Below are 22159 nucleotides of genomic sequence, written 5' to 3'. Positions count from 1 at the left end.
TTAAGGTCTGTGAGGAGGGAGGACAGTAATTGCATCAGAGGTGTGTTGAAGAGTATGAGTGTGTATTGTAATGGCTATTGATTTACTGCAGTGACTCAGCTGTTTGACATGCGAGAGAGGAAGGTAGGGAGAGGGAGAAAGAAAGGGGGAGGGAGGGAGAGGGAGGGAGGGAGGGAGAGGGAGGGAGAGGGAGGGAGAGGGAGGGAGACAAATAGAGCATACGGGTGCTGCTGACAGTGCAGACATTGCCCTCATCCCTCCCTCCCTCCCTGCTCCTTTCTGACCCACACCCATACTGCAGAGTCATGGGTGGATGTGGACCGAACCACTGGACTGAGAGACGGGTGGTGGTGGGGGGGGGGGCGGGTCTAACACTGTAAGGAAACTCTTATGCTATGTAGTGTACTGTTATCAACCACACGGCATACACAAAATGCTATTGCGTGCACAATGCATCGTCTAGTTAGATAGGAAGGGCGGAGAATGAGACAGAAAGATGGAGAAGCAGGGTTGGAGAGAGAGAGAGTGGGAAACGAAGGGAGGGAAAGAGAGCGAGAGATGTGCCATGTGTTGTTGGTTGACATTCAGAGAGAGCACTCCACCCTGAGGTTAACCATGGGTGTGTCCCTTCCCACAACACACACACACACACAGACACACATGTTAACCCTTAACCCTGTAGATGGTATCCCTGGTCCACCCCCTTTGGTCGAATCTTATCTCTACAGCATAACGACAATGACACGGGCTACCAAGAGCTATTTAAAGACAATGTGGTGATGTCACCCAGGCACTGCTCTACACTCACAAGTGTGCACACACACAAGAGCACACACACTCACACTCACATCTCCAGTGACCTAGATCTAGCAAGAGAGCTACGCCTACTCTGGGATAATGCTACACAAAAAGACTCTGGAGAGAAGGGGAGAGAGGGAGAGGGTAGATGCTAAAGAGATGGTTCAGTAATTATTGTTGGCTAAACCGAGCTAAGCAACAAACCTGTATTCCACTTCCTGTATTTTATTATAACATTGTAGAATGAGTGAGAGAGGAGAGTCAGGTGGCGGGGAGTCAGGTGGCTGAGCGGTGAGGGAATCGGGATAGTAATCCAAAGGTTGCCAGTTCGATTCCCGGCCATGCCAACTGACGTTGTGTCCTTGGGCAAGGCACTTCACCCTACTTGCCTCGGGGGAATGTCCCTGTACTTACTGTAAGTCGCTCTGGATAAGAGCGTCTGCTAAATGACTAAATGTAAATGTAGAATGGTTTGTTTTATCCCAACTTACAGAGATGAAAAAGATGTTGTTGTATATAAAGCAAAGTTAGTGTATACATTCCCCCCCCTCCCTCCCACAGACACACACACATCCTTAATCTAGCTGTCTGCATACATGTCTGTTGTGTAATTGTTCTAATGGGTGTTTTGGGCCTGAACATCAGGCATAAACATGGTGTTTCACACAGACACACTGAACAGCCCTGGCAACAGTAGCCATTACATAGGGGATCCTGCTTATGGGCCCCTTTTCACCCACACGGATATGAGGACAAGGAAACAAACATCCACACGTGTCCTATAGCGCTGGGTCTCTCAGATACAGTGGATGTTTCACAGAGAGTAAATCATTCTGAACACAATCAAAAAAGATAGATTGGGAATCGTAAGACGAATGCTAGGAATGACAGTTGCTGGGTGATATCAAACACTCAAACACACACACACCTGCAGACACGGTTATTACATTGAGCCGAATGCCGCCATTTTAACCATTCTTGGAGCTGGTGAGAAGTATGTGTTTAAACCCAACTTTAATGACAGGATGAGCGGTGACAGGATGAAAGGTGACCGGGGGAGAGAGATGGAAAGGAGATGAAGATAACACAGGCCTGGCTCTAAAACCTGACTCTGAGACCTGATTCTGAGACCTGACTGAGACCTGACTCTGGGACCTGACTCTGAGACCTGACTCTGAGACCTGACTCTGAGACCTGACTCTGGGACCTGACTCTGGAACCTGACTCTGGAACCTGACTCTGGAACCTGACTCTGAGACCTGACTCTGGGACCTGACTCTGGAACCTGACTCTGGAACCTGACTCTGAGACCTGACTCTGGGACCTGACTCTGGAACCTGACTCTGAGACCTGACTCTGAGACCTGACTCTGGAACCTGACTCTGAGACCTGACTCTGAGACCTGACTCTGGGACCTGACTCTGGAACCTGACTCTGGAACCTGACTCTGGAACCTGATTCTGGGACCTGACTCTGAGACCTGACTCTGAGACCTGACTCTGGAACCTGACTCTGAGACCTGACTCTGGGACCTGACTCTGGAACCTGACTCTGGAACCTGACTCTGAGACCTGACTCTGGGACCTGACTCTGGAACCTGACTCTGAGACCTGACTCTGAGACCTGACTCTGGAACCTGACTCTGAGACCTGACTCTGAGACCTGACTCTGAGACCTGACTCTGGGACCTGACTCTGGAACCTGACTCTGGAACCTGATTCTGGGACCTGACTCTGAGACCTGACTCTGAGACCTGACTCTGAGACCTGACTCTGAGACCTGACTCTGGAACCTGACTCTGAGACCTGACTCTGAGACCTGACTCTGAGACCTGACTCTGGGACCTGACTCTGAGACCTGACTCCAGGACTGCCTCAGGTGTGGCCAGTCCAGTGCTAGCCTCCTCCCACAGCCCCCACAGCCCTTAGGTTCTGGTACTGACCTGTAGGTCTACTCCTAATGGAGCATGTCTCCTAAAATAAACCAGAAAGACCACACACATGCTCACAAACACAGACACAAATGTATACACCATAAGGGCACACTAACAGAGCACCGAGGAAGAGGAGGAACAAGAGAGAGATGATGAAGGAGACTCTAGGGAGAGTGCTGTTTGAGTGTCCGGTATACCAGTTAAGGATCGAGGCCTGATCTCATAATGAGTATGCTTCTACTCTCTTTGTGATTGGCCAATGGGCCAATCACAAATCGCTTAAGATGGTGCGTGTACAAAACAGGTTTGACTTAACAGTGTTGACATCAGCCTGTGAAGGTAGGAGCTGTGTTCAAGTTACAGTGCAGCTGTCTAATGGCGGTGGGCCCCTGCAGGCTTGTTCACCAGTAACCTGTCCCTCCATCCTCTCCGGAGCGCACAGGAAAACCAGGAAGTGCACTGGAATTCTCTACGGTGCCATTAACCCTGCACTGGCTGGCTGCATATCTTCCCTCAGAGGGAGAGATGGAGCGAGAGAGATGGAGATAAAGAGAGAGACAGAAATGTTTATTTACAGTACACAGGATGACCTAGGTCTGTTAATGACATACTCTCTCTCTCTCTCTCTCTCTCTCTCTTACCATTCTTTTCATATGTTTATCTATATGTCAAGCAGCAGAAAAACAACTGTTTCCAGCTAATGCAGGCATTATTGTTTATATCGCTGGTGATCAGTCAGGTCTGTGAAGACCCACGTTCCACTCCTAGGTCTGGTTTTAGCATCCTTTCCTATTCTCTCTTCTCCATTTCCCTCCCAACATCCTTTATGTACTCTCTCTGGGCCTCATCTTCACTTTCCCTGGCTGCTCGAACGAGTGACGAAGAAAAAGATGAAAAGACAGAGAGATGAGGAGCTGAGAGGAAGATGAAATGTGAGGCGCAGAGAAAGAGGGGGATGGAGGCTAGAGAATTGAGAGCAGTCGATGGGAGCTGGGTGGGAGAGAAGAGGGGAGTGGAGGAAAGAGACGAAGAGAAGAAGTGAGAGAGGTGGAGTGGAGAAGGAGAGAGAAGTCTGTCCACCAATATAAGGGGGCCTCTTTGAGAGAATCAGTTCTGGCAGAGTAATCACATCAGTGTGTCTGCAGACCTGTCCTCCACTCTCATCTCTCTATTCTCTCATTTTCTCCATCTAGAGAACAAGTCTTATTTTCCCATTGGCTCTGCTGCTTTCAAACCAGTATTAGAGAGAGAGAGAGAGAGAGAGAGAGAGAGAGAGAGAGAGAGAGAGAGAGAGAGAGAGAGAGAGAGAGAGAGAGAGAGAGAGAGAGAGAGAGAGGGTTGGGGAGAGGGAGATAGTTAAATACAGGGGGAAGGGGGAGGTCTGTTATGGGGATTTTAGAGGAAGAGGGCTAATGCCGTCCGGCCAGGCTATTAGAGGGTCAGGGGAATTTGAATGTGGGGGATGTCACTGGCAATTGCAGGCAAGAACGAGGAGTAATCTTGGAATGGAAAAAGGAGCGTGAATAGTGAAAGTACCCATAAGCACTACAGAGTCAGGGAAGACGGATGCAGGATAATGTACACATTTGGGTTTCATGTTTTCTCTGTGTTCCAATCCCATAGAGAGTTGGCCAACCACAGTGAGCAATCCTGGTTGCAATACAAAGCTGTTTGTTTCACGAAACGGCAATATAAGCGAACGCTTTGGCCAACGCCTGTGAGCCAGTGAGCTGACGTTCAATAGCACGTTGTCTAGCTGGGCGACTGTCAGGCCAGACGGCTTCCGTCTGGGCTGCTCTGATTGGTCAGAGGACAGGGCCAAGGATGCATCTTATGGTCGTTACTGGGGACTAAGTGTGTGTGGGTGGGTGGGTGGGGGGTGCACTCTTTTTGTCAAGACTAAAGGGAAGGTGGAGTTCCAGTTGTTACTGAGGATAGAGGGCTGGTTGTCTGCTTCTAAGACTAGAGGCAGTAAGGGAGGGCAGGGGGGGATACGACTAGAGGCAGTAAGTGAGGGCAGGGGGGGATACGACTAGAGGCAGTAAGTGAGGGCAGGGGGAGATACGACTAGAGGCATTAAGGGAGGGCAGGGGGGATACGACTAGAGGCAGTAAGTGAGGGCAGGGGGGGATACGACTAGAGGCAGTAAGTGAGGGCAGGGGGGGATACGACTAGAGGCAGTAAGTGAGGGCAGGGGGGGATACGACTAGAGGCAGTAAGGGAGGGCAGGGGGGGATATGACTAGAGGCAGTAAGGGAGGGCAGGGGGGGATACGACTAGAGGCAGTAAGTGAGGGCAGGGGGGGATACGACTAGAGGCAGTAAGGGAGGGCAGGGGGGGATACGACTAGAGGCAGTAAGGGAGGGCAGGGGGGGATACGACTAGAGGCAGTAAGGGAGGGCAGGGGGGGATACGACTAGAGGCAGTAATTGAGGGCAGGGGGGGATACGACTAGAGGCAGTAAGGGAGGGCAGGGGGGGATACGACTAGAGGCAGTAAGGGAGGGCAGGGGGGGATACGACTAGAGGCAGTAAGGGAGGGCAGGGGGGATACGACTAGAGGCAGTAAGGGAGGGCAGGGGGGGATACGACTAGAGGCAGTAAGTGAGGCAGGGGGGGATACGACTAGAGGCAGTAAGGGAGGGCAGGGGGGGATACGACTAGAGGCAGTAAGGGAGGGCAGGGGGGGATACGACTAGAGGCAGTAAGGGAGGGCAGGGGGGGATACGACTAGAGGCAGTAAGGGAGGGCAGGGGGGGATACGACTAGAGGCAGTAAGGGAGGGCAGGGGGGGATACGACTAGAGGCAGTAAGGGAGGGCAGGGGGGGATACGACTAGAGGCAGTAAGGGAGGGCAGGGGGGGATACGACTAGAGGCAGTAAGGGAGGGCAGGGGGGATACGACTAGAGGCAGTAAGGGAGGGCGGGGGGGAGAGGAGGATTTCAGGATGGCGGTGGGGGTAAGGGTCACTGTTTAGGACATCATTAGGGCTACACTGCATGCCTGGCTGACCCTTCACCAGGGAGGGGAAGGGCATGGATAGAGAGGAAATGCATGTGTGTGTGTTTGTGTATGTATGTATGTGTGTGTGTGTGTGTTGTGAAACGAGGCCATGTTGCCACTTTCTGTCAGCGGTAATTGACCCTCTAAAGAGACAATCTGTGTGTGTGCATGTGTGTGCGTGCGTGCACATGCTCTCACCTGGACAAGAAGCTCCAACTTCCTGTCGTCCAGGAGGTGGACCTGACATCGCCTCCCTTCCGTCATCTGCCGGAGAGAAGAAGAAACTGTGTTACATCACACAGCCACAAAACCTCAACGACAACATGCAAACAGCACTGTCAAACATCCTGTGTAGAACCCCCTGCAGTTCGAACGATAAAAACGCCATCAGTGAGAGAGTAGAAACATACACAGACCCATCAAGTGAACACCAGCACAGTGACACACCGAGCAGGGCTGTGCAGCAGTGGAGCATGTTGGACTGCACCTCCCAGCCTTAACAAGGTTAGTCAAGATAACTAGACACAATGAGCCAATAGAAGCTGCATCCTGTCCTCTTCCTTCGGAACATATCTCACATTCCAGCCAGAAAGGGAAGTACATTCACTCAGCAGCAACTCGACGCCAGCCAAGAGGAACCACGCTCAGATCATCCTGGTAACAGAGTAGGAGTGTGTGTCTGTGTGTGTGTGTGATGTACTGCCAAAAACGGATATTATTCTGACAATCCCAGGTGGGGGCATCGAAGCAGGTGGAATAAGGAAGTACACACAAACACACCAACACTTCATGTCAACATTTTCCAACTCGAGGAATTCCTCTACGATTTGTTTTCTGTCATCCTCCGGCAGCTTGTTTCTACTGGGGACTCTGGAGCTCCGACACCAGACATCCTTTGGAATGGATGGAAGTCTGCAGGAAAGAAAATCTTAAACCTTTTGACACCGAGTCACCGACTGTGCCAGAGCTCTCAGCGTGTAGCAAGTATGTGTGTGCGTGCGTGTGAGTGAGCGTGTGTGTGTGTGTGTGTGTGTGTGTGTGTGTGTGTGTGTGTGTGTGTGTGTGTGAGTGAGCGTGTGAGTGAGCGTGTGTGTGTGTGTGTGTGTGTGTGTGTGTGTGTGTGTGTGTGTGTGTGTGTGAGTGAGCGTGTGTGTGTGTGTGTGTGTGTGTGTGAGTGAGCGTGTGAGTGTGTGTGTGTGTGTGTGTGTGTGTGTGTGTGTGTGTGTGTGTGTGTGTGTGTGAGTGAGCGTGTGAGTGAGCGTGTGTGTGTGTGTGTGTGTGTGTGTGTGTGTGTGTGTGTGTGTGAGTGAGCGTGTGTGTGTGTGTGTGTGTGTGTGAGTGAGCGTGTGTGTGTGTGTGTGTGTGTGTGTGTGTGTGTGTGTGTGTGTGTGTGTGTGTGTGTGTGTGTGTGTGTGAGTGAGCGTGTGTGTGTGTGTGTGTGTGTGAGTGAGCGTGTGTGTGTGTGTGTGTGTGTGTGTGTGTGAGTGAGCGTGTGTGTGTGTGTGTGTGTGTGTGTGTGTGTGTGTGTGTGTGTGTGTGTCTGTGTGTGTGTGTGTGTGTGTGTGTGTGTGTGTGTGTGTGTGTGTGTGTGTGTGTCTGTGTGTGTGTGTGTGTGTGTGTGTGTGTGTGTGTGTGTGTGTGTGTGAAAAAGAAGGACAGAAAAGAGCCTTTGGCACATGTGGAGTTCCTCTGCTCAGTGACAGGAAGTAGAGACCCCAAGGAACACAAACAGTGCTGGCTCCTCCCACACTTCCCTCACATCTGGGGGAGAGCAGGAGGGAGGAAAAGCAGGCGCGAGGAGGGGCGGGGAGGAGAGAAGGAGAATAGTGTGTATACCCTATTTTCAACCCTTCCACCGAAAGCGCCAAAGCTAAAATGAACTCATGTCGGGCATATGTTTATTCACAGGTCTCCAGGAAATACAGTATTAAATTCTTCACTCAAGTTTGGTCGAGCAGTCAGTGATTTCTACCCTGGGTGTCTGTTGTTCCTCCCCACACACACAGAGACGTTGGGGCCTTCTAGCAGTGAGGTGATAGGCCGTGGGTGGGGACTTTGCAGCAAACTGAGGACACAGAGACAGAGAGCCAGGTGCTGTTTCTACACACACCGCTGTGTGAGCTTGGACCAGTGTTTATGCCGTGCATGTGTGCAAGCCTTTAAGGCTGATGGCCCTTTGATGGGCTTAGTGTGTTCTCCTCCTCCTCCTCCTCCTCCTCCTCCTCCACTGTGGTCTAGAGTGCACCTGCACACACACCCCAGAGCTACGTACTAGTCTGCTGTCTCAGACACATTTCTCTTCCCCGCCGTTGCCGAGGTGTGGCAGAACTAGGACTTGGTGGACGAGATGTCATGAGTGGTCTAGGTGTTGTTTTAAAAAACGATGTTGTTACTAGACTGTTCGACAACTCCGGTTCTGTCTGTGCTGATTCTTGCAAGATGACAATGCTTGGTCAGTTCTCAAGTACTTAGGGTTGCGGTGTAAGATGTGTCCATATTGAGTCTGTACCCATGATATACAGGCCAGGACAAGGTCATCAGTATTTCTAGCACATTAACTCCTGGTGTCTGGGCAAGCATCTTACAGGAGCTTCTGTTCAAACTGCTGACCACAGAGAGCAGCAGTACAGACTGCATAGATAAAGCTTGAGCACACACACACACACACACACACACACACACACACACACACACAGCTGCCTGTGTCTTATCTATGTACGCACAGGCAGTATCTATTTACTGTCTCTGACAAGACACATTAGTAAGTTTGCACAGGGTGCCTGGTGAGAGAAACACCAACTTGCTTGTGACATTGTTAAGAATGCCTGCTTAGAATTCAAAGACCGGAGTAGTAATTATTCATTGAGAACTGGACACATTCATTTCATTCGGAACACTGCAAGATTACATTTCAGAAACGTTATCCAAATTAAAGTATGTATCTATTGTAAAAATGCTACCATATTCACATAATGGTTGTTTTCTCCCTTATCTCCAGCACCTCCATCACTAAAATAACACACAGCAGTTGTGGGAAACAACTGATGTAAACAAAATGTAATTGTTTGAAACCGGACGGGCTTCTTTTTCACGACAACAATGGCCATTGCATCTCCAAATCACCTGGTCCACTGTCAACACTCATTAACGTTGTTATAATGTATCTGTAATGGTATCATTGTTTGTGGACCCGGGGAATACAGTGTTAACAGCAAGGCAGAGTTCTCTGTTTTGTATTGCTGTGGACTATTCAAGGCACAACCTCGATTCACATGGTAAAAACTAACGTCCTCTGCTGTGTGACAAATATAGCCTCTGAGGAAAATAACCTCCACCTCTGGCTTCGTACTGCATGGAGATAATTCTGAACATTTTTGACCCAATAAGCAAGTTAAAATGCCTAGCATGGCTGCCTCGAATGGCCATAGACAGCCAGCCATTATAGATTATGTCTTGAAAACTGGATTAAAAACAATCACATACGTGAACTATTCCTTGAGACTAAACAAGGGACACATTTTCATATTCCGGAATAAAACATTAAATTGACATTGACAGAAATGCATCTCATTATGTTACATTTGAATCGGACGACGTCTAGCGATAGTCGATAAACTGTGTAGGGATAATATTGATGCTGATTACCTTCCGAAATCTTTATAGTCGCCCAAAACCAGGGTTGATCTGTCAAACCCAAAATAATCCCAATAGATTATGCATTAAATCCAGTTCCGAGAATTCGATCTTCTCCGGCCTAGAGGCACATCAGCATCCATGTTATAGCCTACTGACCGGTGCCACTCGCGGGAGAAGCGTAGCTTGATTCCCGGTTTCCGTTCATGTGTTTTAAAACCCGCAAACCGAGACAACGGAATCAGGACTTCACGTGTCTTTCTACATGGAAAAGTCTCGCGCACAGTTACCCTAGCTGTATTCCAATAGCCAGTTCAACACTGTTAATGGTTCACCATCATCCTCCAGAAAACAGAGCCTGTCGCTGGGCTGGTCCGGCCGACCCCCCTTCTTTCTCTAGTGACACCGGCGCCGTGCAGAAACCGTGTGAACATGCAGCGCTGTAGACTGTACCAACGTTGTACAAGCGAGGGGTCCGACGTTATCATAATAATCTATCTCCGTTAAAGTCAAATAACCCACCTTCCGTAGCTGTATTTCCTGTAGCTACCGTCCCCTTTATTTTCCATTATCAGTGTTGTTTTTTTCGAAAACACGGGAATAATGGAGGAAAAGATGTGGGGGCGGGGAGAGAGTGAAGGGGGAATTTTCTGCAGCTCACAGACACAGTCGTGAGAAACTGCAGACGGCTGTGAGTGCGTTTGTTTGCGTGTGTGTGTCATGTTGAGGCTACTACAAGCCTATGTGTGTTTGAGACTGCTGGGAAGAGAGTGAGTAGTGTGTCTTACTGGGATAAAGAAAGTGTGGTTGTTGATTTTCGTTTGTGTGTGTTCAAGCATGTGTGCCTATAGACATCTAGACACAAAAGCCAAAAGTAATGTTGTAAAAAGTTCTCTCTCTACTTCTTGCCCACCTCCGCTTCTCTCTGTCACCCCACCCATCCTAGCCTGAATGAGTCCTGGTCCTTCTGACCTGAGCCGTTTAACCGAATGCCGTTTTGAATGACCTAAATTGGGCACTGTGTTCACATTACACAGTTGGAGCAGCCGTTAAAACCACAACATGTTAACATAACAAAATCCAACCAGTATCCTGCTAGTAATCCAAGACAAGTCCTGGAGGCATCAGTTGTGGCTGTTTCACTCCAGTGTTTGTCCACAGTATAGGCCTACATAGACGTTTCACCTCAAGCAAAACAGCATTATATTATGTCCTTGCTATGATGCATGAGGAACGTTTGGAGTTACCCGTTTATAAAGGCATCGTAAAGCCCAGTTACTCTGTCTCACTTCTGGATGTGTTTGTGAAAAAAAAATATTTCAAGGATTCCAGAACTATAGGCTACTGAACGTTTGGGCAAACCCATCCAGCTTAAACACGAGAATATCCCCTTCAGTTGTCACCATCAGTGAAACCCAATATCACTTAGTCTGGCTAAAGATTTTAGGGACTATAAGGATTAGAGAAACACTATCTATCCCTGCCAAAGATGGAATGCCTTCGTATGGCCTTGCGACATTAGTGTAAATGTTCTCTGATGGTGGAGAACATGGTGCCAAACACAACATCACTTCAGCTATGGAGACAGTGATTATGTTACTCTCCTCAGCTATTGATGCTGTGGACTCATCCAGCTGCTCTTCATGTAGACATCAAACATTTTATGCCAAGAAACAAATGTGTCTTCCAACATTGCACTCACTCTGAAATACCAAAGCACAGTCCAGTTGTGTCAGTTATGGAGCAATAGAGAAAGAGAGAGAGAGAGAGAGAGAGAGAGAGAGAGAGGCAAAGACAGTTGAAACTTTTTCTTTTTGTTAAAATTCTCTGTTTCTGGATATTTTTGGCCTGTTCCAGACACCGGAAACGGCCCTGTCCAATTTAAACATCTCCAGATGAGTCTGTCTGTTACCCAACACATATCTCCCCCATTCTCATTCTCCCTATCGTTCTTTCTTCTCCTCCTCTTTCTCTCCCCCCTCCTCTCTTCTTTCCTCCCTCCTTCTTTCTCCCTCCATCGTTCTCTCCCTCGTCCCCCTTTTCTCTCTCTTTCCCTCTCCCTCTCTTTCGTTCTCCCTTGTTCCCATTTGCTCCTTCGCTCTGGTCTAATACATATCTCTTATTATTGGCAACTTCCTCAGTGAGCTATCACAAGGGTCCCCTTGTTTGGACAAGACACGAGAGAGAGAGAGAGAGAGAGAGAGAGAGAGAGAGAGAGAGAGAGAGAGAGAGAGAGACTGAGAGAGAGAGACTGAGAGAGAGAGAGAGAGAGAGAGAGAGAGAGAGAGACTGAGAGAGAGAGGGAGACATAGGAGAGGGGGGAGGAGAAAGAAAAAGAGAATGTGACTTCATAGGAAATGAACCAGGAGGAGGAAGGAAGCAAAGTGAATGTTTGAACCGAGAGAACCAGTCCTGTTTAAAATGGAAGGAGAGAGTGGTAGTGTGCGTGTGTGTGTGTGTGAGGGAGGGAGGGAGATAAAGACAGGGAGGAGCAGAGGAAGAGCGATGAAGGTACAATGATCATGAAAGGTTACACTCAGCATTAGTAATGATTTAGCGAGCGAAAATCATGTCCCTCGGTCGTTGACCTTTCCGAGGTTCACAGAGGGTTACTGCAATGAGGAACAAAGTGAGAGAGACCATCTCCCACATGTAGGTGAGACATCTCAGGGACCTAACAAAGTCTCAGGCCCGAGGATTCTATTCTAGGCAGGGGTGTGTTTGTTATGACTCTGAGTAGGGGTATTTCTGTGGGAAGGGGGGAGGTTTAAGAGGAAGGATTTGGATGGGTGAGGTGGGGTTTCTGAGGGAGGTTAGCGGGTGGAGGTCGGGGGTTTTGGGGTCGGGCAGTAGGGAGGGAGGCTGGTGGTTTGTGGGGAAAGAGGTAACTTATACTGGTGGAATGTGATATAAACAGTGCTGGATGCTTAATTGAAGCAAGATGGAGAGGCTCTTTAACCCTAATACTGCTGCGCTGCGGTAGGCTGCATTAACACACACAGACACATGAACCCACGCCCGCCCGCACGCACACACAAACATTCAATTTGGCAGAGGCTTTCACTGACACGAGTAGTGTGGAGTTCAGCTCTGTCGTACCCCTTCCCTCCCTGTCAGGTCACATGCTCCTCTGGCCCTTGGGAGGGGTTGACCTGGGGTCAGATTACCTTTACTGAAATCTTCACCTCAACCTCCAGGGCTGAGATCCAAACTGATTCTAGACCAGGGCCTGCTCCTCCAGTGTCCTGACTGGGTGTTGGCGAAGTGAGACCAGGCAGGGAGGGTCTCAGAAAGCCAGCCAGGAATGTCTGGAGAAAAGTCTGACTGGGAAATATCTATTTTGTTTGCGCAAGTGTGTGCATGCATGTGTGTGCTTGCACACACATGCAAGCTCCACCCACTCTGTCCGTGTGTGGCTGTGGGAGTGAAATGTGGTTCAAGTTAGGCTCCAAAAATCTGAAACTCACAAGCACTTCAAACAAACTGCGAATATCACTGCAGCCAAGTCTGTTTTGGTTCTGTTTAACTACATAGCTCTATTTCCAGACTTTGCCTAAATCATTCCCATTTCTTTAGTACACAAAAGAGTTTTCCAAATGATCCCTCCTCCCCACTCTGGAACCTAGACTTCGAAACTAACCTACTTGATCAAATGTAATTCAGGATGACATGTTAAACTTAATTTACCACGGTACTTTAAAGTTACCATCAACACCGCCCTGTGTATAGCTCCGGGCGGTGCATTGGGATGAGGGATACTTCCTTAAGCCCAAATGAAAGGAGGAGACAGGCAGCATCTTTAGATTTACCGTGCTTCAACTAAGTGTTGTACCAGGGCGGTCGAATCCTTGAGTGTCACTTTGAGAGTCTGTATCTCTTCGAGAATGACATATGAAGCATGATTGTGTGGGTGCAACAGACCGGGTTGTAAGTATTGATGTGGACTCTGTACACACGCCCCCTGTTTGCCTGCCAGATATTATGCAAAGCAGGAGTGAGAGATTTGCACCCAGGTCTAATATGGAAAGAAGTTGGTGTTTGCTTGTGGGTGTTGTTTGGGATGTTGTGCTCTGTGTGCCACTGGGTGAGAGAGGCAGACACAGAGAGGCAGAAAGAGAGACAGAGGGAGAGAGAGACAAGAGAAAGAAAGGAATGCAAAGCAGTGCGATCGTTGCCTTGATGTCAATGAAGCCGTCTGATTTCAAGCACCCTGACACCTGAGCACGTCTGTAGGCCACTCCACATCTGTGATCCTCCTCTCCTGCCTTTCATGTGTGGCTCTGGGGGATCAGGACCAAACAGTGTGCCATCGGGCCACATGACCCAGGCCCACTGGGAGGATGAAGGACGCTATCGTAACACTCTCACACTCACATTTATGTGTGTGTTTTACACAAAGTTGTTAACAGCATCCTGCATGGGGGCTTGTAATCCACATATCCCTCCAGCTAGCGCAGGGCTCTCTCTCGTTCTCTCTGGACTTCTCTTTTCTTGTCTCTCTCTCTCTTTCCGACATTCTTTTATGTGATTTCTCTTTCTCCCTCTTCTTCCTGTCCTTTCTCCCTCTTCTTCCTGTCCTTTCTCCCTCTTCTTCCTGTCCTTTCTCCCTCTTCTTCCTGTCCTTTCTCCCTCTTCTTCCTGTCCTTTATCTCTCGCCTTTCTCTCCTTGATTGGTCTCTCACCGCTCCTTCTGTTCCTTCTACTAATGCTAAATCTGTGCTGCTGAAAGAACTAGGTCACACAGAGAAAAAGACAGAAAGAAAGAGAGAATGAGAGAGAGAAAAAGAGAGAGAGAGATGGAGAGAGAGAGAAAGAGTGTGTGTGTGTGAGAGAGAGAGGAGAGAGAGAGAGAGAGAGAGAGAGAGAGAGGGAGCCTGGAGTTATATTTACTACAGCAAGCTGTAAAACAGGGCCAAAGCAAATGTCTCCCTGTATTACATCCAATGAGACAAAAGCTTTTGTGGGACGAGTGCTATGATACTGCATCACAGTGTGTGTGTGTGTGTGTGTGTGTGGGGGGGGGGGGGGGGGGGCGGGGGCGGAGGGGGGGGGGGCGGGTTAGTGAGCATTCATTTCACCCAGCCATCCCAGCCCATGGGAGGGGCCTTAACAGTTGTGCCAAGGATGGCTCTGGTTTGGCTGTGTGACCTATCTCTCCAGGAGTAGTCCGGAATTGTGTGTCACTACCTGTGCACAGACACACACGCATGCACGCGCACACACACAACCACACAACCACACACACTCCTTGATACCCATGGCCATTCGGGCCCTGCCTTCACCCAACATGGCTGTGGCATTCTGCCTATTCCGCACTAAGACAGGGAGCACAACAGCTTGCTAATCAAGTCAGTGTCCTCCTCCTCCTGTGTGTGAGTGTGTATATTCAGGATGAATCAGATCTCATACCCTCAGGTGATGCTAAATGACAAATACCTAGAAGAAGTGAGAGGGGCGAGAGAAAGATAAATAAAACGTTTTTGTACTTGGAGATTAGCTCGAATGGTAGCTGTGTGTGTGTGTGTGTGTGTTTATGTAAGTGTGTGTGTGGGTGTGGGTGTGGGTGTGGGTGTGGGTGTGGGTGTGTGTGCGCGTCACTGTGAGAGTCACTTGGGAAGGATCTGTTCCCTACACTTCCTCCTCTCATCTATAATTTAAAGTGTGAGAAATTTGTTTCGATGTGACCATGCACACTGATACCCCTAACCCAGATAATGTGTGTGTGTGTGTTTGTGCGCACAGTGCAAGTTACAGGGAGTATTTACACCCTCTTGAGTCTACAGTTTGAAATGACAACATGTACAGTACAAGTGAGTAGATGGATGTGGTGCCCTTGAGTTTGGAGTGTGTGTGTGTTTGTGTCTTCACCCATTTACACATCAAACCTGCATTTAGCACAGCTGACTGATGAGTTATCTGCCTTGACCTCCCTTGAATGCCAACACACACACACCTACGTACACACACACACACGCAAAACTCAAGGGTATTGTGTGCTGCAGAAGGGCTGGACCTCATTGACCCCTCTACCCCATCTCATTAATGAATAGAATACCAAATACTGTAACCATTAAATGAGCAGAATACTGAACAGGGCTGCTGCAACTACAGTGTGTATCTGTATATATATATGTGTGTGTCTATGTGTTTATATGTTTGTGTGGAAAATGTATTCTCTCTGGCCCATTTTCCATGCACCCTGAGACCAGACCAGCAGGCCAGGGGAGATAGGGAGAGGGGTGGCCAAATCCTCCCTGCTCTGCTCCAGGGTTACCCCACCAGAGAATGGTTAGACCCTCCAGGGGCCTCCCCAGCCCTTCAGCCCAATTAAGGAGCCCAGCTCCAGAAAGACATCATTCACTCTCCAGACCTTACAGGAACACATTGGGTCCCTCTCTGCATAATAGCTGTTTGGTTTTAAAAAGCACCTGTTTCTCTAGCTTAGTGATACAAAGACAGATGCAAACACACACACACACACACACACACACAACACACCCACACACACAGTAACTCCTAGCTAAACCACAAACAAAGGTTTCCATGACAACACCTGAGTGATCTGGGCGTCTTGTCCTCCAGGAATGTGGGACAGGGGGGCCGGGGGGGCAGGGGGGGCAAGGGGGGGGGGGGACAGGACATGTACAGTACAGTCTCCCCACAATCTCTGAAAAGACACACAATCACATTGCACAAACTGTTTTCCTACCACCACCCCCCTACCCCCCCCCAACCAAACACACACACGGCCCTCAGGCAACAGTGGTTCAGGTGACGCAAGTTGTGAAGTTTACATGGATCAGTATCCGTGTCAGAAGCTTTAGAAAAGAGACAAACATAAACACGTCCACAGTGGGGTGGTGGGAGGCGAACACCAGGAGAGAGAGAGGATGATGTCGGCATTCAGACAGAACAGTCTACTGACAGACAGAGAAGAGGGGAAGGGGAGACAGAGCTGACAGAGAGAAGATAGGACCCGATGAAAGAGGGGGTGTCTGTGCGTCTGGCTGTCTCTCTATGAGATCTCTCTGATCTCTCCAAGTCTCTCTGGCTGCAGTGTGTGCTCATATTCTAATGAACTCCAGACTGCAGAGTCTAGGCTGGGCCAATAACTCCCACTGATGTTACCCTGCCACTGCCACAGTGTGGGTACCAGGGCCTGCAATTCACCAGTGTGACCCCAATCTACTGTATCTGGCCTATACTTCCTTTCACTCCCAGTGTAATCTGATGTGGCTAAAATAATATATTTAATAATATATACAGTATAATATATTATATTATAGAATTTACAAATAAAGCTAATAGCAGTCTCTGGCCTACACTTCCCATCACTCTCAGTGCAACCGTCATCTCTCTGGCCTACACTTCCCATCACTCTCAATGCAACCGTCATCTCTCTGGCCTACACTTCCCATCACTCTCAGTGCAACCGTCATCTCTCTGGCCTACACTTCCCATCACTCTCAATGCAACCGTCATCTCTCTGGCCTACACTTCCCATCACTCTCAGTGCAACTGTCATCTCTCTGGCCTACACTTCCCATCACTCTCAGTGCAACCGTCATCTCTTTGGCCTACACTTCCCATCACTCCCAGTGTAATCCCAGTATCGAGCCTGGCTCCTCTGTGTAGTACTAAGGGATTTATTCCTGTGGGCTTCTGGCTCAGTAGTAGGACTGTGCTCCATTACTAATGAAAGATTACCCAGCCCATCTACAGGGAGAGCCCTTGGCAAAGTCTGTCTATGGGAGGCTGTGTGTGCTGAATGTGTGTGTGTGTTTCTTTCCTTAGGGAATCCCTATAAGTAAAGGTATTGAATCTCCTCCAATTGCCCACCCTGCTTCAGTGAGAGAGACAGGAAGTATGAGCTGGGGAGGGGAAAAAAGGTTATTGTCAATAAATAAAAACCTGTTCAATGCTGCTCCTCACTCCCAGGCTAGATATCTCCTCATGCCTCTACCTCTCACCCTGTCTGTCCCGGATTTCATATTTTAATAATGAAATCGGCTCTGCTGTATATTTACACTGTTCCGGACAGGACTGCATGACCCAGCCACAGCTAAATGCTGGGGAATATAGAATTGTTCTGGTGTGTATGTCCAGTTCAGATGACTGACCACTCACATACAAACACCTAGCGTGTTTTTTATGATTGAATTATAGAGGAGTAACTGAGACAAATCCCACATCAGAGACTGATGAGACACGTAAACCGACAGGCGTTGGGAACATGGCATAAATATCCCTTCAGGTTCACATGGTCTCAGGATCTGTGAAGGCCTCTGTGGGATTTCCCTGGATGTTCTCCAGTTTTATCGTGTAATCCATAAGGATTATCATCCTATACATATGTCCTCACCTCTGAACCAGCTGTATCGCTCTGTATACCTTTGTCCTTATACAAGTAAAGCCAGTATTAATAAATATAATCTATTTGTAAAACCTAAGAACCCAGCAGTGGAAAAATGTTCCAGGCGGACTATGCAAATAAGACCCTCTCTCCAGGGAGATGGCTGTAAACGGTTTTAACCGGCAAGTACATGGCACACTGCTAGATGTGTTTGTGTGTATGTTTGTCAGAGAGAGAGAGAGAGAGAGAGAGAGAGAGAGAGAGAGAGAGAGAGAGAGAGAGAGAGAGAGAGAGATGGAGGTAGTGTATGTGCAGTACAGATATTAAACAGAAATAGGCCTCCGGGTAGCAGTAAACAAATTAGAAAATTACATTGAAAATAAACAAACCAATGGAAAGTAACGGACTGGAGACTCTCATTCACTGGCTGCCCCTCCCACCCTCCCTCCCTCCCACCCACCCACCCGGGGAATCTCTCATGGTTTTGTTCTGGGAAAATATTTCTTCACATGAAAACACCGACCCTGGCTCTGACTCCAGAGCTAGCAGCCAGTGAGGGATAGAGATTGGAATTCTCCAGTTTAGAGTTTGAAAGCTAGGCTACTTGGAGTTTAGGTGTTTCTTGGCTGGAAGACTGTGGATGACGGATGGATCTTGGAATTACAGTATAATGGAGGTTAGATCCCCTCTCCTGGAATTCCGTCAGAATTTAATGGCATTTTTGTTTGTATTACATTTACATTACATTTAGTCATTTAGCAGACGCTCTTATCCAGAGCGACTTACAGTAAGTACAGGGACATTCCCCCGAGGCAAGTAGGGTGAAGTGCCTTGCCCAAGGACACAACGTCAGTTGGCATGACCGGGAATCGAACTGGCGGATTACTAGCCCGATTCCCTCACCGCTCAGCCATCTGACTCCCTGTATTGTTTGGGTATATACTTTACAGGACTACACAAGCAAGGTGTTTCATGATGTATATGACAAAGTACAGTTAACCAACATAGAAAGCTGCTCGGCACATTCTAAGAGTGAGTGAGAGCTTATGGAACTAGGGCACAGACATTGACAACCTGTCAGGGAGCAGTGTTAGACAAGCATGGAGGATTAGAAATCCAAGAAATCCACTGGCTCCACAAAACCATTATTTGATTGGAAGCCCACAGATTTGCAAAGCACACACATACACACACCAACACATTAAACACAGTCACATATACACACCCAATCACAAACACACACGAGCACATACACAGATTAACATGGAGTAAATCGTGATTTCTGCATGATCTTAATATGATCAGAGTGTGAGATTTGTGTGATATTAGCACAGTTTTAACAACATTATCATGGCTTGGTCCTCACATGTGTAACGACCTCCATCTGCTCTATCCCACAGGTTACTCTCCACACCATACACACTGCAGCTTCTGTTACTGCCACATATGGAGCGCATCGATGCTGTGTGTTCATGGCTGAGGATGAAAGCGAGAGCTAGGTAAATAAATAACTAATTGAAAGGCCACCTGGGTCTGCTACATCCTCCCTCCATCCCTCCATCCCTTCCCTCTCCCCCTCTCCAGGATATCCTGCCTTTGACAGAGAGAAGGAGGAGGCGGAGGAGTAGAAAAAGTCAAGGGGGAGCAACAGGAGGAACACATTAAACCCCGCACCCCCAAAGATGATACTCCAACAGATATACTGAAACATGGACTGAAACAGATCCATTGTATGCAAAACAACATGGCAACACACCTTCCCCTGGTACAGCCAGGGAGATCAGTGTTAAAGAGGGCTCTGGTCCCCAGAGAGAATGTGTGACTGGAGGCTGTTGAGTTGACATTACTCACAGTCTGATGCTGGAATGTGTGAACAGAAGGGGGGGGGGATATCTCACCAGAGTGTGTGTGTGTGTGCGTGAAGAGTTTTTTTTTTCACCGTCATTAATCTGCTCAGTATAATGTTATGGCTCTCCCACATGTTCTGTGTGTAGTGCTCAGGGAAGCAAGCTAAGCTTTTAGGGCCACAGTACATACAGGCTCATGTGTCTATGCTTTTAGCCCACACTTTTTCCTCAGGACACATTGACAAAACGAGTATGTTCTTAGCTTGAATGACTAAAGATTAAATCAACGGAAAAATAAATACAGTTTTGTTCATTCAAATTAGGAAGTTAAATAGAAACCTAATAGATTTAGAGACGGAGCAAGTTAAGAAAAAAAAAAACAGGAAGAGAGGAAGACTAAGGAAAGCAAACTTGGATGAATGCAGGGGTGTGGAAAAGCGATTCGGAAATACCCGCTATAGATTGATAAAAACAAAGGAAAGTGGAGAAGTGGGAAGGGAGGGGAGGGAGAGGAGGGGTCCAGGTTATGGTTTCTGGACTTGGTTCCTGAGACAATGAGTTTCTCTTTGTCTCTCCGAGTCAGTGGTGCAGCCAAGGCAGGAACCAACATAAACATGAATAGATGTAGCAGCCAGGAGGAAGACAGCTCAGCAATTTTAAGGATAGAAACATTTCAGCATCCTGGGAAAAACTTTGTTTTGAATCATTATGGAATCTTACTGGGAAAGTTCTGTAGGTGTGGTAGGGTTCATGGGCGATTGATCTTTGACCCCTGTTTGAGAAGTTTTAGGGTGGTCTCCCAGTACAGTGTGTGTGTGTTTCCTGAGGTGGTCTCCCAGTACAGTGTGTGTGTGTGTTTCCTGAGGCGGAGGCCTGTTTTACGTCTCAGTGCATCTTAAAGAGGTGGGGGTCTTTTAAAGTTTCCTTTGATTGTGTTCATTCCTCCTTGGGTGTCGAGGTTGCAGCTACACCATCACCCTGAGTCACACACACACACATGCACACACTGACACACACAACGTGAATAGGTACTAAGTACACAATAACACTATTCTTTGCCAAAAAAACACTCCAAAAAACTGAAAGGGGAATGTACTTTGTTTAGTGTATCTGTGTATGTTTTGCTACACTCTCCGGCCTGTTGCCATAGCAGCTGTGCTATAGTCTCTGTAGTCTTTCTCTTGTTGGGCTGGTCTGGTCTAGCAGTGCCAGCCGTGTATGGGGCAGGTGGGATGCGGCAGGAATTTTAATACCTCCATGAAAGCTGTTTACAGATCCAGAAATGGCAAAGCGCATACTGATCATTCATACTGCTGATTCAGAGCTGGCCACACTCACAAAGGGAGGAACACATCCACACACAGACTTAAAAATGATTTCCTCCTCTCAATGATACATTAAAATCACAAATATCTCCAAGATCAAACCTCCTCTGTCTTTTCCAAGCTGCCGAAAAAGAAGTTGGTCTGGTGAAACATCTTAAAGGGAGATGGAGGACTTTCTATGAATACAGATATATCATGTGTGTGTGGGTGTGTGTGTGTGTGTGTGTGTGTTTGAGTGTGCCACACACTACATTTGAAACAGGAGACTAAGATCACTCTATACCACAGTCACCAAGCTTATAATGACTCTTAGCCCCTAGCAACGGCAGTTGGGCCCTCAAACATGTTTTACTTCCTGGTAGAGCTGAAAGTCTTTGGGTTTAGGGCTTTGCATCGAAAAATAGGAGTAACAACAAAAAAGGTTAAACAGCTTTCATCATTGAATTAATGAGAACTGGGGAAAAACACTTCTATTCATTAATGGAGGGAATGTCCTGTCTTATTCACACACATACACTATACACTAATAACTTGCACACTAATAACTTACATAATAAATACTTACATGCTTACATAAAAAGTTAATTGTTCCAAGTTCCAGGTTTTCTGTTCCATTTAACTTCAAAAAGCATACTTCCCTAATTCCCTCATTCTAAATGAAAGTGATTAGTCATGCTGTATTTAACCTTCTCTGAATCTGACCCCGACATGAGGTCTTGGCTTATCTCAAGCCCCCAGCCTTGAGCACACACCTGTGGCAGAGCAAATTCACCCCAACACCCTCCCTCATATCCTTTCTTTCTTCCTCCCTCCCTCCTTTCAGACCGGAAAGGACCTCCCTAAACTCCCATCCTTCCTCCTACACTTCCAGCTCAACCATATCTTCTCAGAAGGACTATGAACATGAACCATCCTCGTCAGTTCAACACCTCCACCCCCCCCTTCCTCTGATAGCAGCTATGAAACAGTTCTTCACAGAGCTCAGAACTCTGAATACTGAACAGCAACAGCACGCCGTGAAATGCTGTACTCTTTCTCTCTGTCTCACCAGGTTGGAGTCACACCTGCTTGTGTGTGCGTGTGTGTATAGCGCCTACCTGGTAGAGTGGGCGGGGCACACACCTGTGTGTGTGTAGGAGGTTGATGGTAGGGAGGGTTCTGGCCTGGCCTCGCAGGCGACGCAGAGCTGTGGAGGTGAGGGCACACAGCAGGCTGTGCTGCGTGAACACCACATCCTCCAGACCCAGCAGCAGAGCCTCCATCACAC

At 48.1% G+C, this 22159-nt stretch overlaps 1 protein-coding gene across 8 annotated transcripts in view; it reads right to left on the bottom strand.

Annotated features, from left to right (window-relative positions):
* Positions 1-22159, bottom strand: part of frmd4a (FERM domain containing 4A) — a 76937-nt gene that overhangs the window by 28891 nt on the left and 25887 nt on the right. For 4 of the 8 annotated variants that reach the window (XM_062462377.1, XM_062462375.1, XM_062462378.1 and 1 more), the window contains exons 1-2: positions 21990-22154; positions 5933-5998 (exon numbers count right to left, since the gene is read on the bottom strand). In XM_062462377.1, the coding sequence (XP_062318361.1) occupies positions 5933-5998; positions 21990-22154 (231 nt within the window). Of the gene's footprint in view, positions 1-5932; positions 5999-9379; positions 9873-21989; positions 22155-22159 lie in introns of those variants that run through there. The other 4 variants (XM_062462379.1, XM_062462380.1, XM_062462381.1 and 1 more) reach the window with 2 other exon arrangements.

Source organism: Osmerus eperlanus, chromosome 5, assembly GCF_963692335.1.
Source record: "Osmerus eperlanus chromosome 5, fOsmEpe2.1, whole genome shotgun sequence".
Lineage (NCBI taxonomy): Eukaryota > Metazoa > Chordata > Actinopteri > Osmeriformes > Osmeridae > Osmerus > Osmerus eperlanus.
The sequence above is the reverse complement of the archived record's forward strand: the minus strand, read 5'-3'. Positions and strand labels throughout refer to the sequence as shown.